This window comes from Pteropus alecto, unplaced genomic scaffold (assembly GCF_000325575.1).
Source record: "Pteropus alecto unplaced genomic scaffold, ASM32557v1 scaffold40, whole genome shotgun sequence".
Classification (NCBI taxonomy): domain Eukaryota; kingdom Metazoa; phylum Chordata; class Mammalia; order Chiroptera; family Pteropodidae; genus Pteropus; species Pteropus alecto.
In genome coordinates, this window is record NW_006431919.1 from 407553 (window position 1) to 423240 (window position 15688).

The 15688-nt window shown below is 36.9% G+C and overlaps 1 protein-coding gene and 2 pseudogenes across 1 annotated transcript in view; 2 read left to right on the top strand and 1 right to left on the bottom strand.

The window, feature by feature from the left end:
* The window catches only part of SPINK5 (serine peptidase inhibitor, Kazal type 5), a 119394-nt gene extending 112432 nt beyond the window's left edge, over positions 1–6962 (top strand). The window contains exons 38-39 of the mRNA XM_025043161.1: positions 2280–2370; positions 5573–6962. Coding sequence (XP_024898929.1) covers positions 2280–2370; positions 5573–5581 — 100 coding nt within the window. The 3' untranslated portion in view covers positions 5582–6962. The remainder of the gene's footprint in view (positions 1–2279; positions 2371–5572) is intronic.
* LOC112475260 lies at positions 4384–4502 on the bottom strand (annotated as a pseudogene).
* A 5897-nt stretch (positions 6963–12859) lies between the features above and the next one.
* Positions 12860–12978, top strand: LOC112475275 (annotated as a pseudogene).
* Positions 12979–15688: the final 2710 nt, after the last annotated feature.

Below are 15688 nucleotides of genomic sequence, written 5' to 3' on the forward strand. Positions count from 1 at the left end.
TATATAGAGAAGATTTTAGGTTACCCCTTTAATAAAATTGTTTATACTCTTTACTGAGTGGAAGAGAAAGGAAAAATGGTGGGGTTACAGCAATTAGAGACATCTCGATAAGCCCATGTTACTCATGGGACTGTGAATATCGTCCACTTTTTGTCTAACAGAAAAAAGTCGAGAATCATTGCTGTACAGAGTCAGCTCAGCCTATAATCTCTAATGGGTCTTATGACATAACTGCCTGATATTGAGAGATTTCCCATCCTTCCTAAGTCTACTTCTTGGAGCAGGAAGAGCTGTCATGCAAAAGCAAACATATTGGAGCCACTGGCAGACCTGATGCCTACTCTCAGATTTGTTACTAACTGTGCATCTGTGGGCTTATTGTTTCATCATTTTGAGATTTAGTTTCTTCATTGGGGGAAGTGGAGACAGATTTCTGAGCCAACTGACTTCACACGGTTATTGAGAAGAATTATTATTTTTAAGTTAAACACAAAGAATTTGTTTTAATAATTCCATTATTGATTATAGCTTGGTCGTTGCTTTTCTGCTCAAATGCTGCCTTACACCTGCCTCCATTCACATTCCTCACCTTTTCCCAGCCTCCATCTAACTAGCTTTAAATGAGAGCATGGTGGCAAATTTTGACTTTTCCACTCACCCCAGCCCAGCCTTACATCGTACTCCATGTATGTTCTATTCTTTGGATACTATAGGCAAGGCCCAGAATGTGAGGATGAGTCTGATAGCCTGCTTTTCAATCCTGGAAAAATATTTGAATTTACATTTATTTCTTTTTAAGTCAAATAACTCATAAAAGAAAAAGCCATTCTTCAGTTCATGTACTTAAAATAAAATCTGAATATGAATGCTTTATGTGTTCTCACATCTGTAGGCAAGGCACTTGCACATTCACCCCCTGACTGATTCCACACTACTTGCTATGAAGTAGTGTTATCATCACTGTTCAGAGGGTGAATCTGAGGCTCAAAGAGTCCGGGTCATTTGTTTAAAGTCACAAAGCTGGGAAGTAGATCATACAAAATTTTAACCTTGTTTATTTGAGGATAATACAGTTTTCTTTGCTCTCCACTACACTGTTATGTCCAAGGCTGTAGTTCCTTAAAAAATTGAGGTCAAAGATTCCTTTGATAATAGGAAGAAAGTTATCTTTTGATAACTGAAGAAAGTTATCTCTTTCCAGAAAAGAACATGATGTGATATCAATTTGTATACATAATGTCTGTGGGCACAAAAATCTCTTGAAGTTCATCCATGGATCTTACAGTTTTAAGAATTAAGAAATTCCTGTTTAAGGCATGAGTACAACCATTCAGGAATTTGTTAACATATATGCCTTATCTTCAGCCCAGAAATCTTTCATCTTCTTCTTATTGAAAATGTCAGGACCTAAATTATTCATGCAATATTCTTCAGGTGTTCTATAAAACTGTATAAACCAATAACAAGTGAATCTCTGCTTCAAGGGAACTTTAGAGTCAGAAATTCCATGGTGAAAATATTAATAAAACGGGTCTCAGGATGGATTGTCTAGTTGAAGGAAATGGGGGTACCTATTGTGAAGAGAAGATTCAAGCTACCCTGGGCAAACGGAAATGGTATTGGTTTCCATTGTCATAGAGGAAGCTACAGAGGAGCAAGTTCACCTTGAGCAATGCCCAAAGACAAAATGAACAGCCTCATTAGAGAATTTCCCATCACCGGAGGCAAACAAGTAGACATTTGACATAGAGTATTCCTTAAGCGAGAGGCATTAAAATTCATATGCTTTAAGATATTTTCTATTATAAAATTCAGACTATATGATTATATCTTATTTTTTATAAAATATTTTATATGGAATCTATATTCTCTATATTTTATGTTTTAATATATTTATATAAAATATATTTTATAACCTTCAAGTCACATTATAGGTACTCAGTAAAGTCACGTTTCTCTCTGGGATCCACTTTCTCCATCTGTTAAATAATGACTTTTGGACTAGATGACCTCTGAGTTTATTTCCAACATTCAACAATTCTATGAGTATATAGGTGAATGGAATGTGACAGAATAGATCCAGGGCTGGTAAACAAATCTGGAGCTAAATCAGAAGAGGGAGACTAAACCTGGATGATGCCTACTGGGGAAAAAAAAAAAAAGTTGAATGCAGATCCCAGGCCCCACCCCTAATTTCAATGCTGATTTGATGCTCATATGTCACCCAAATAGATCCTTGGGTTTCCCTCATCTTTGAAACTTACTCTGTTCTGTTTTAGAATACGCCAAAGTAATACACGCATACGCAGTGAAGGGAGGTGTGAGGAGACTAGCACCCCGGGAACAACCCCTCTCAGCGTGCCAGCGTCTGTAAGTACATTAGCATCCATGATTACGGTGTTAGAACCAGGTGGTTCTAATCCTGATCTCTTGTACTGGTGATGGGCATTTCTCTGACAGGGAAGTGACACTAGGCCAGGTCACCTCAGAATTGGTCACATCTTCTTTGTGAAGATAATTAAGTAATTGCTGAAATATGTGGAAGAATGATATAGTAGTTAATATTTTAAAATGTTTACTGTTTACTGAGATCATTAATACATTGTTTAGTAGCAATGTCCCTAGCATAACAATTTCACATTGTATTAAACTGTCTCCCAAAATGAAAAATCGACCTTTTAATTTAAATTCCTACAAGGATGTTTTAACACACATTACTGAGTTTGACATTCTCCCTGCTGATCGCATTTGAAGAATCTCTTCTCTAGCAAGATGATACGTAACATGGGGAAAAAACTGGGAATTTTCAAATAAGGGAAAGATTTTTGTTATCAGATAAATATGAGTTCAAATTCCAGTTTTTGACGTTCTTCATACATGAGACCTTTGGCAAATCACATAACTATCTAAAGGTCTCACTGAGTTATTAAAAATATTCAGTAAAGATTGACATTTAAGCATTTGGCAGTGTCTAAAAATTAATGGCATTTATTTTCACCATCGCTATTATTATTATGCTTAAGAGACCAAAGTACAAACTTAGAGAAACAGACCCTGGCACAGTGCTTATTTATTTTTAACAATTTTAATAAATTTATTTTGTATTTAGTTAAATAAAAAATACATTTTTATAAAAATATTTTTTATTTGACTAAAGCAAACAATGTTTTAGTAAGTTATATTTAATAAATTATACTTAATTATTAAATTATATAAATAGATTATATTTAATAATTATTTATTATTATCCACTGCCACAAAAAGCTCTGGCAATAATAGAATTGGAAACTATTTTACCGGATCTGAGATCTTAAGCAACACTAGATGAGACCATATTCAAAAGAGCTACTTCGTAAGCCTTGATATGGGAAACTGGAATAACAAGAGCTATAAATTAGGTATTTCTGGTTTCACACTAGCAGCTGGAAGGCAGGTAGAGAAGCTGCAGGACTGGGATGAAATCAGGAGACCATCTATCTACTCTGGGTCTTGCTTTAAACATCCATAAAGAGGGTTTGAACTTCTGCTATAGTCTTCCTATGGTATTTGCTGTTTTATTACCTATAAACTCTAAGTGGTTTGACCCTTATTTATTAATAGAATGTACTATCCCCCCATCTCACAAACAGATCTGGTCACATCTATCTCAGAACAGGAAGGTAAAAATAATCTTTATACAAGTCCTGTAGACCACACCTTAAAGCATACCTTGCTGCAATCTCATGCAGACAACTTGACAAAAACTGCTTTATGAGGAAGTCGCTATAGGATAATACTGATAAGATGTGTCTATTCAAATAACGCAGAATCTTGCCAGGACTAAGCACATAAAGTTTCTGAAGGAGTTTCTTCCTTTCATTTTTGGGTGTTTTCTTCTAGAGTTACATAATAAGCATTATTAATGATAGGAATTATTTATGATGTTGCCCAATGGAACAAGTCATTAGAACAAAAGAAGTCCAGGGCATGGTTCCAGTTCCCTCTGTATGATTCAGTGATGCCATTTTAGATACACTGAGGTGGTACAGGTGGGTCATGGCTTGGCATTTCTCTACTCACTCTTACTTATGCATATCCTGGAGGTCCGAACCTATTGCCTGAACGTTGTTTCTCAACAGAAGATTCTCTAGAGTCAGGAATCCCAAGAATAGAGTAAAGGGCCAGGCCACCACAACTTTCCTGGAAAAAAAGATCGAGGATACTGGAACCCATACTTTTTCTTGCTCAGGATTACTTTCTATTATACAATAACTGCTAAGATTAATGTAACCATTTAGAGTTCTTTTTTACTTTTTTTCTTTTCTTTAGGTGAGGCAACCCTTGGTTGACCTCACAGATTGCAAAGACCTTGTCAGCTTACAATCCCTTGTTTTTTATTTTTTAGGCCCACAGCACCTGGTTTTCCTAGGTGGTCTCCCATCCAAGAACTAACCAGGCCCGACCGTGCTTAGCTTCCGAGATCAGACGATATCAGGCTTGTTCAGGGTGGCATGGCTGTAGACCCGTTTAGAGTTTTATGTGTTCTTTTTTTTGCTTTTGCATCCTCACAATAGTCCCGTGATTAAGGCAGGGGTCATTATCTTTTCTAGTTTTCAAAAAAAAAAAAAAAAAAGTCAGCCTGAGAGAAATCTTGCAATTTATCAGAGTTATTCAGTATTATATCTGGGGTCCAATTTAGATCTTCTAACTTTATTTCTTATGCTCAGCCATCATCCCTTAGTTGTCAGGAGATTCTGTTAACCAGGAGCTTGAGAGAAGGCATTCTCTCAATTAAATAAAGATTAGCTACTTTAGAAGACAATTCCTACATTAAGGAAAATTTCAATACTGTTTTTTGTGAGATGAATAAATGACTATTCTCAGTTCAACGACGAAGATTTTCAAGGATTTAACAAGACCTAGCTTGTCACTCTTGAAACAAAGGAAAGCTCATAATTTTAACTTTGATGTGAAAGCTGAAAGAGGGGTTTGCGTTCGGAATGACAGTGCTCCAGGGGCTCCAGGCGGTGCTGCCTGACGATGTGCAGTCACCTGGAAGAAAACTTCCCGAGGTCTTTTTTTAAAAATGTACATGTTGATTTAATGTTTAAATGTTGATTTAAAGAGTTTGTAAGCATTGGATGAGTCAGGTAAGGAAGATAGCTGAATATATTCTCATGGCCTAAAACAAACTATAAGAGTAAAAGCATTAGTGTTGGAGGAATTAGCTTTAAGTCCTGACCAAACGTGAGACCTTGGCAAGTCACTAACCTTCTCTGAAGCTCAATTTCCTCCTCTGTGAAATGATATTAATGACACCTATCGCTCGGCATTACCATGAGGGTCACATGTAATCAAGAGCAGAGTTCATTTTTGTATCTACCTCAACAGATGGTCCATAGTAGTTGCTTAATAAATGCTCATTGACTCAATTGAATAAAATGTGAAAGTGATTTCGAACTGAGTGTTTGGCAGAATGCAGCAATCTATGGATTTCTTTGACTAGGGTATGGTATATGGCTATAAATAGATAGCCCACATTTCTACCATGTCTCTGAATTTCTACATCTAACTTATCCATCTTCTCTTCTAGGACAAATAATGCAAGGATTGGTGAAAGCCATGAGGGAAAATGTATGCCATAATCCTGAATTGCCTACTTTCACCATCTGCATATAAAGAATTCTTCAGGGCTCATCTCATTTGCTGTAAAAACGATAACAATAGAGAGCTGTTGGGGGAATGGACTCACTGACTTTCAGTCTTCTCCGTCTCTTTCCTCCTAGATTCTGTGATCGGAGGGCACAGAGACACCTCTACCTGGTCTGGGCTCTGCAGACTTCCTCATCACAACGCTGTCTGTCCATTTACTTGTTCAATAAAAGTAAACCCAGCAGAACACCCTTTTTGGGACTTCTTTGCCACTACCTGGCTAGTAGAAAATTGTTTTTGTACAGAAGCTTAATAAACTCTACCCTTTTGTCTTGCTAAACCCAGTGGTGGACAGAAAATGCTCCCTTTTTTCAGATTCAAGTTGCCATCATAGTTGGGAACTGAAGTAGGGAGATATGGGCTCCTAGGTAGCCAAGAGCTATGTAAAGCCAATCAGCTATGACTCAACCTCACCTTCACTATCTGTCATCTTAACCAGCAACTCTATCCAGTGTCTCTGTTTCCATGAATAGCAAAACTATGTCTCAGTTCCATAGGCCCCATCCCATGACACAAACCAGTAATTTCACATATCCATTCATATTGCTGCCTCTTGACAATGTCCTATGTCAGGGCCTTAGTCCCATAGTCTGGGAGAAGACTAAGGAAATGAGAGTTCCCAATGTCTGTGTAAGTCCCTAGAGCAGCCCTGTCCAATAGCAGTATAAGACGAGTCACATATGTAATTTCAAATTTTCTAGTAGCTACAAAAGAAATGGGTAAAATTAATTTTAATAATATTTTTAATTAACCCAACATATTAAAAATATTATTTCAAAGTATAATCAATACAAACTTTTTTTTTTTTTTTACTAAATCTTTGACATTGGTATGTTTTTTATACTTATAGTGCAGCTCAGTTTGAACCAGCCACATTTTAAGTGCTCAGTAACCATATGTGGCTAGAGGCTACTAAATTAGACAGTAAGGGTGGGATGAAACAACCGATAACTCTGTCATGCTCAGAATCTTGCTCCTGGTGTCCCGTGACAGTGCCAAGATACGTTGTTCACTTTCAGCATCTGGTCTGGTGCTGAACAGACTCTAGCGGAAGAAAGCCTATGGAGAATCCATCACGGTTCAAGTTCTCAGCTACAGAAGAACTGTGCCCGGAAGGGCAGGCCTACTTGGATTTGGGAAGTTAATTTTGCATCTTTTCCCACTGCCCTTTTTGTATTAAATAAATTGTCACTAGGCCAATTTAGTAATAGTTGGATTTAGTAATCTTTGTCCCTTGTAACTGAGTAAAAATAAATTGGTTCTTACGCTTTTTTTCTTCTCTATGTTATCTTTAAGAAAAAAGAACGAACGCTTGTAAATTATTTTTAAACCATGAAATTTCAGGAAAAAAAAAGTAAGAAAACAACGTTGCTATTTTCTTTGGCAACTCCGAGATGTACAGAAAGGGTTTAGAGATTCTATAGCACGTGAGACTGTTATCTCTTTCCTGGTTACCTATAAGAAATCCAGAAACTCTATTTTCATGGTCAAGACATTATTTTTTGAGAAGTAGTTGCTCCGTTACGTCCTTTGAACATTTTATTGAAATATAAATAACAAATTATTTCTTTCATTATTATTATTGTTATTATTTTGGATACAGTTATGAAGATTAGGTGGTATACACAAAGACTTTGGTATCCCACACTTAATACTTAACCAATCCTTGACAATCATTGGGAGTATGTGGCTTAGGGTAGAGTAGGGTAGAGGATAGGGTGGTCTAGAATGAGATGAGACATTGGGATCTAGAAAGGCCTAGGGACCCAGTAAAGGTCAAGGGTGAAGTGAAAGTGGGTTGCAGAGGTCAAGAATGAGAGAAGGACCAAGGAAAATAGAGAATGGACTGAGGATCAAAGATTGGGGATAAAAGTGTGAAAGTGTTGAACACACTTGGGATTTTAAAAAATGCGAAAGTTGACTTTTTTTTTTTTTTTGAGACACAAACTCGTGAATTTAAAATAAAATGTCAGTGTCAAATGGTTATAACAAAATAGCTGCATTAAATATCAAGTACGTTTCTGAGTTATTTCTTGAGTTGTAGCCCGATGGATGGGAGGCAAATAAAAACCAAACCCATCTCACTGAGGTTTGAGAAACCAGCCCTAAAATTCTAAACCAGGAAGTGACAAATGATCCTGAAATAGAACTAAAGAAGGCAAAGCTATTTCTATCATGTCTTCCTGGTCACTCCCCCATATTATGCATTTCTCTATAATTAATATTTCAGATTCTATTTTCCTAATATAGGTTTTCATTAACCTGCCGCTGTCAAACTCCTTATTTTCTCATTCAGGGAACTCACCTGAAGTGTTCCCTCTCTTTTAAAGCTTCAGAAAGCGCTTGTCTAGGCTATGGATGAACATAATTTTTTAAAAAGAGTTAAAATGTTTTAGGCCTTGTGAGACATTTAGTCTCTATCACAACCACTCAATGCTACTGTTGTATAAATAAATGAAAATAAATATACATGGATATGTTCCAATAAAACTACCTTTACAAAAATGGATGATTGGTCCGGTTTTACCTGAGTGCTGTAAACCAGTAAGCAGTAGAGTCAGTCTTTTTTTTCTTCTTTTTGTATCTCAATTGTCTTCTCTTTGCTCTCTTCTATACTTTTAAATACAAACCACACTTCTCATTCTATGCTAATTACAATTAAAAAAAAATAATGTTGACATTTCTAAACACTTAATACGTGCTTGAAACTGAGAAAAGCACATGACAAGACTCACATACCTACCCCGATTCGATATTCCTTGTGACCTTCTTGGTCGACTTTGACCGAAGCCATTCTCACATAGCACACAGAGTGTGGTAAATGAAGTGAATGTGTTCTCAAATAACACTCCCTGTGTCAGGGTCCAAGGTATTGCTGACCTGACCCAGGAGGTTCGGTGGTGTGAGGCCCAGTTGGACGAATGCGCAAAAGGGCAACATGAGGATGAAACGCCAGGCACCAACTTTATTGTGCGGAGCGCACTTCTGTTGGGAAGTGCAGTTCTATTGGGGAGTGCAGTCTATTGCATGGGGGCGCTCAGTCTTGCATGCACTTCTCCTGCTCCCCTTTCTTGTGCTCCCCTTCTGCTCTCCCCTTATGCTCTCCTTCTCCTCTCTTTCTCCTTCTTTCCTTCCGCTCTCCATGGGACTGTGTGGCTCCTCACATAGTAGAGTACTAAAGTGGCATTCAGCCACACATGCGTGATACGATAATCTGAATTATTTTTACACATTTTCTAAGTCTGAGGTCCTATTCCTAGCCGTGGGCCTGGATCGCAGCCAGACCTTGGGCCAGTCAGGCGTGGCGCCCACACCCTGTTTCCTTTACCAATGACAGGTGATATCTGTTTCCCTCACAGAAAAAAGCATAACAAGACAGATTGTTTTTTCCTTGACATCTTATCACACAGATAAATCCCTTTTCCTTTCCAGTACTGAAATTAAAGTTCCTTCTGTATCATATGTGACTGTAACTCATTCTTCAAACATGAAGAGAAAACAGAGGGAAAGCTTTGGCAACTGAAGAGTCTAAATATTTGACATCCTTGCTGGAATTTTTATTTGACCATGGAGCTCCTTCTGAATTATTTTGATGTGCTGACTTGCTCCAGCCCAATCCGTTACAGTACTTACAAATATCTTTCAAGCCTAGAGACTTCTTGCATATTGCCTTATTTTCTTCTTTTATGAATTTTAGACCATTTTTCTCTTCTGTGGATTTATTCAATAGCCTAACAGACTTGCTTCAGTCCATCCTTGTTAGCTCTTTTGTTTTGTTTGTTTGTTTAATCTCCAAATGACCTCTTTAAAACAGATTTGTTTAATTCCCCAGTTTAAACTTTTTAAAAACTCCTACTAAGCAGCCATACTGCTTTAAAACAAAGCAAAAATGAGACAAACCTGAAATCTAGGCATTGTCTTCCTCTGTCTCTTTTGTACTCCACAGAGTTAATCACCAAATCTGATAAACTCTTTGGTTCAAGCCATCATCATCCTTTCATGATTAACCACAACAGCCTTATAAATGACCTTCCTGCTTCAGTCTCCCTTCCATTGCATTCTCCAGTGTCGGCAGAGTAAAGGTCTGAAATCCAAGTTTGATGGTGTTATGCTTAAAATCTTTAAATGGCTGCTCTAGCCCCAGCATGAACTCCAAAGTCCTCCTGACATGTAAGGCTTCCGTTCACCTCTTCAGCTTCAATTCTTGCATCGTCCTCCTTCCCTTACGCCTTTGAATAATTTTCTTGAATTTGTTCTTGCATGTCCCCTCTTCCTAACCTATTCACTGCTGTCCTTCTCCCATTTTTTTTTTTCTTCTGTTTTACAAGGTCCATCCCTCCAGCCTCAGGCTGGAGACTAATTCGTTCTTACCTCGTTAAAGCTGGAGCTTATTTCCGGAAGCCTTCCATGGCCTTTATTTTTTTTTCTCAGAATGTGAAGTAGTTATTTCTTTTGTATGGTCCCAAAACGTCCTGTTCTTACACCTATTATTACGAACTGTCACTGTTTTGCAGTTGCTTATTTACAAGTCCATCTCTCTCACTAGACAATGACTTCCTTAAGCAACGAGACTGTTTAATATTCTTGTTTATATCCCCAGTGCCTAGTACAATGCCTGGCATGAGCAATCGCTTATTAAAAGCTGTGGAGCAAAGCTAGACCCCCAAGATAAGAATTTTAAAAGGAAATTTGGGACAGACATTCTCAGTTCTAGCCTATAACATAAAGCTTCCAAGGATAGGGGAAGACCATAATTTTTCAAAGAATTTAGAGATTTTGCTATTTCCTTCCTGGTACAAGTTAAAAATTGTTGGCACCAATGGTTGGAAACAAGCTAGTTACATAAATATATGAACTTATAAAATGCATCTCCCCATCCTTGGAAAGGCTAGATTCATGAGATGTTTCTCAGAGATATTAGCAAAAGCCGAAGCTAAAGAGAAATGCAAAAAGCAACATAAGGCCAAAACTATATTCTGTGAAGTGTATTGTTATAATTAACGTTATACTAACGTTCAACTACTTAATTGCTTTTTACCATCTAAATATATGATATGTAGTGATAAAGACCATTTCAATTAGGGAAAGCTTATTTTAGATTGATAAAATCTTAGATTGACAGAGCTAGAAGAAAATCAGAGCTGATCATTTCGAAGCCAAGACAGAGAAAGTAATTTTCTGAGCTTACCCAAATAGGTGTAAATCAGAAAAACATTCAAGTACATGGCTTTTAAGCTCATGTTCCTTATACCATTCCCTCTGACCTCATGAACTTCAGTTTCATGCTCTTCCTGAAAATGATATTACCTATCTGAATATGTTTTTGGACAAAAGGAATGGATTTTATATTCAGCAATCCTAGAAAATTGTTTATTATCTACAGAAATGATTTACTATCTACAGAATGTTTATTATCTACAGAAGAAAAACTTCTGTTTAGTTGAGTGAAACTTAAATTCCAAATCTATGGAACATGCGGCAGGAGAAAATACACAGTTTTTAGCATGTAGTAATGGGATTAGCAGTGAAAAGTGAGTTCCAAAGGTTTGGAAGTCCTGGGAGCAGTGATAAAATGAGAAGTTGACAGGTTATTGTATTCTCATCTCTGGATCCACTTTGCTTCTAAAATGTTAAGTGAGAAAATCACCAGAACTGTTGTCAAAGTCTCTAATAGTGAGTTATTGAGAAGTTGTGTCTACAAAGGATATCTACTTAGGTCCCAGTCTCTCGTCATAGGACAGACATGAATCAAGCAGGAAACGCCACATCCTTCTCCACCCTGAGGCTGTTCCTATGCACTCAGAAGAGATGTAGGCAGTTTTAAGTTCCTACTGAAGGATTTCTGATGGAGCTGCTTACCACCACATAGCACTTACCTGGAAGCTCAAGATAAAATTCTAGTGAAGAATAGAATTCTGATAGTCATTGTAATGTCAATATGTCAAACAAGAAATAATAACAGCAACAATGAAAGCAGTAGTTCAAAGCTATTAACTAGTTTCCTTGTATTTTTCCTTCCCTCCTATAACAAAGCCAGCAGATAAAGCTGTGTACTTTTGCCTTAGAGGATGCTTGAGTTAAACTGGACAAAAGCATAAATAATAGGTAAGAAATTAAACTCAGTGGCTTGAGTACTTTAGAAAATAAACAAAATGGAAAAAAATTTTCAAGAAAAATGAAAGGGACCAGGTTCTAATACTGACCGAGACTGCTGCTTGACAGCATCCTGAAAAGTCAGAAACGAAGTTTATGACTATAAAAAAGAGTCTGCCAAACCCTGGGTTTAGGGATTCTCAATCTCAATAAAAAAAAAAATCTCCCTGTCCCATGTGTGGCCCAGAATCAGGAAGCAATCTCACTGAAGGGAGGTTGGACCATCAGGTGGCAGGCAGCAACCAAGACTGTCTGAGCACCGCTTAAGCATCTTATATCTTCATAAACTCCAATAATGCATGGGACCAAGTCTCCCAAAATTCAGGCAGAATGCAGGGCTCAAAATCAGATGTATTTCTATTTAGAGAAAAAGAAGGAATAGATCATTTTGTACATCTACATTTATTGATCAAAACTTGTACCTACTATGCGTGGGACCATATTGGGGATTGCTAGAGATTCATGTGCAGTACATGACCACATCAAGGACTGGCTGCCCTAGAATTACGATCAATCAATTTGTTGTGAAACAAAAACCTTGACCCTGTTAAGCAACTAGTAATAGAAATGGATATAGATTCTTTGAAGTGACTTTTAATTTGGATAGTGTATTGTGATAACGCATAATTCTATATACTGTTTTTAAATCCTTATGACTGAGTAGGTGACAAAAGAAAGAAAAATGTAATCTTCTTAGGGTTTATCGATGGGATTAATTTCTCTGTCCTTCTCAAGAATTTCCAGAAAGGGAGGAACATGGGAGGCAGATTTCTAGACCATTATATTTTGACTATGAATTAATAAAAAGGGAGAAAAAAAAACCCTCAAATTTTAAAAAACCTGTATTCTTCCTGGAGAGTAATGCATACACACAAAACCTAGTTGGTGGAAGATTAAATGTGAGAGCATAAAAATCAGAGAGGAAACGAAAATTCCTAAATTTTCCTGGGTTGGATTACTCCTGACAAACATTAAGAATGAAATTGGAGAGAATCTATTAAAACTGGAATTTAACATCTACAGCCATGCCATCCTGAACAAGCCCGATCCTGTCTGATCTTAGAAGCTAAGCAGGGTCGGGCCTGGTTAGTACTCAGATGGGAGACCACCTAGGAAGACCAGGTGTTGTAGGCGTAAAAAATAAAAAAATAAGGATTGTAAGCTGACAAGGTCCTTGCAATCTGTGAAGTCAACCAAGGATTGCCTCACCTAAAAAATTAATTAATTAATTAATTAATTAATTAATACTCTTTGTATCTATGACTTTATTTCCACATAAATAAAAAAATTAAAATGGAATTTAGCATCAAGGTTTGTGGGGGAACATGTTGACCTTGAAGATGCTATGGGGCGTCCAGAAAGTGGTGTCCAATAAGTAGTGGAGAACTGAGTCTAGGATGCAGGTGTCAGATCCTCCCTTACTTTCTTTGGAAAAGTAAGTAGGGGCAGAAATCCCATGTTGACACAGGCCGTGTGGTGGTGTGAGAAAGTGTGGCAGAGCAGAAGGAATCTTCTACTAGAATCAGGAAATCTGATTCACTGAGTGGACTGACTTTTTTTTTTTGAGTCTAAATGAGAAATTCTCAAATGAATTGACATGGAAGCTTGAGGTGTGTGATAGAAATGCAGGTACCCTTGAGCCCTGTCTTGCTTCCATTTAAGTTAATGTCTTTAAAAAAATAATCTGTTTCATTCATTGTTTGCCTCATAAAATTACATTTGAGAGGGGAAAAGTTCCATTTTTTAATTAAAGAACAACAACGAAAAGTTTGAAAACCACAGACCCTGGTGCATGTTCAGGGCCCACCGGCTCTAACATTCTGTGAGCCATTGTTTTTATTTCTGTCTACTTAGGATATAGTCAGTCTAATGAGATGCTTCAGTATAACTTAGAAAGAATATCATTTATCTCATTCAAAAAGCATGTTATTGTAGTATACATATTTCAGATGTTAATGAAGCATTGAAATATGAGAGAGGTATAAGTATTCAAATTTCACAATGGCATAAACTAAAATTACAGAACTCAGAGGAAAAAAGGTGATACTGAAAAATGGAAAATATGAATGAGAGAGAGATTCCTTAAAAAAATAGAAACAAATGCAGCCAGTTACTGTGAGATCATAAGATCTGAAATTGGAAGATGTAGTTTTAGTCAAGATTCTATCATTCAGTAGCTGTCTGCTTTGGGGAATTTGCTTAACTCCTCCAATCTTTGAGTTTGTCCTTTGTGAATGAACTCTATCTTAACTCTGTCTTCTGGAGAGCTGGTGTGAGAACCATATGACATAATAGAGATGAAAATGCTACGTAATTGGAAATCATTGGTCCTGTATTATTGAAAAAATTGGTTATGAGGATAGAGAGAAATATATAGGTGTGGGTACAGGGGATTGTGTTAAACAGAATATCATGGTTATAATTGTAAGAGGCATGAGACAATATGCAAAAATCAGAATTTTCATTAGAAATGTTCATTTTAACTATTAAAGTATATCTTAATGAAGGAAAAAATATGTTCAAAGAGAAGTATAGGCCTAGGATTTTGAAGAAATAGCTTTCCTGACTATTATCTATGTGACCAAACAGAATATATTTGATCTTTATGAGTCTGTTGTCTCATCTGCTAAATAGCAATAATAATGCTCTGCATAATCCACCAGGTTAATTTAATCATTTAACCAGCCTTCATAGAACATTTTAAAGTATCTTCACACTCCAGAAAAGCAAGGTGTTACAGAGCTAACTACTAATGTTGGCTACTGCTATACATTTTAAAGAAGTGTCTTCACTCCTTCTATTTTTGATTTCAACTTTCCTGCATTAATATACTCTTTTAAAAGATTTTTTATTTAAGTATATTTGATATACTATACTATATTAGTTATATTAGTTTCAGGTGTACAATATCCAACATTTTTATACCTTACAATGTGATCACCCCACTAATTCCAGTAATCATCTGTCACCATGAAAACTTATATCCTTTACATATGTCAATTTTTTCTTACTATACCTGATTTATTTGTTCTCAAATATAGTCATGCCACTGTTTGCTGAGAAATCAAAGGATTATCATGCAAAACATCTTTTGATAGATAAGTTTCAGGGTGTAACTGTTCCAACTGTCTATAAATCAAGATAATAAGGAAGCTTTCCTTGACCAAAAAAAAAAAAAAAAAGTGCCCTAGCTTGGGTTATGAGCTAATCATCATTGAAAAGGTCAATTTTTAATGAGGGCGGGGCTCTGCCTTGTGTATATATATATATATGCACTGTATATGCATGTATTTGGCAGACTGTTTTCTTTTCTCTCTCTCTCTCTTGACTTCTTGCCTCAGAGCAGCATACCTCTTCCACCCTCATTCAGCATCACGATGAAGATCATCACTGCTTTTGCCATCCTTGCTCTAGCATCCACCGCCTGGGCTGCCTCTCCATATGGTAAATTAGGGTTTACTTTAAATACTCATGCCTTTATTATGTTAACTGTATAATAGCCTTCAGCAATTATAGAATGTTAAAGTCAGAAGAAAATTTAGAAGGTATCAATTTGGATTGGTTTAATTAATGAAATGGGGGTGGGTCGGATCTTCAGGAAGAGGAGGAGAGACTGAGAAGGATAAAAGGATTGTCAGCTCTTCACTCAGTTCCTGATCAGGATCCCTCAGATTTCTGACTTGACCTTTCAGAAACCACTTAGGCAGCTTTGAAACCATTACTCAACCCTACCCTGGGCATGCCCACAGAAACTCTTAGAGACCTGTGGCAGCCCTTCCTCCAATAACAAGGGATTTCCTCTCTGGTTTTGTTTGTTTGTTTGTTTGTCTACTTAATCAGGATC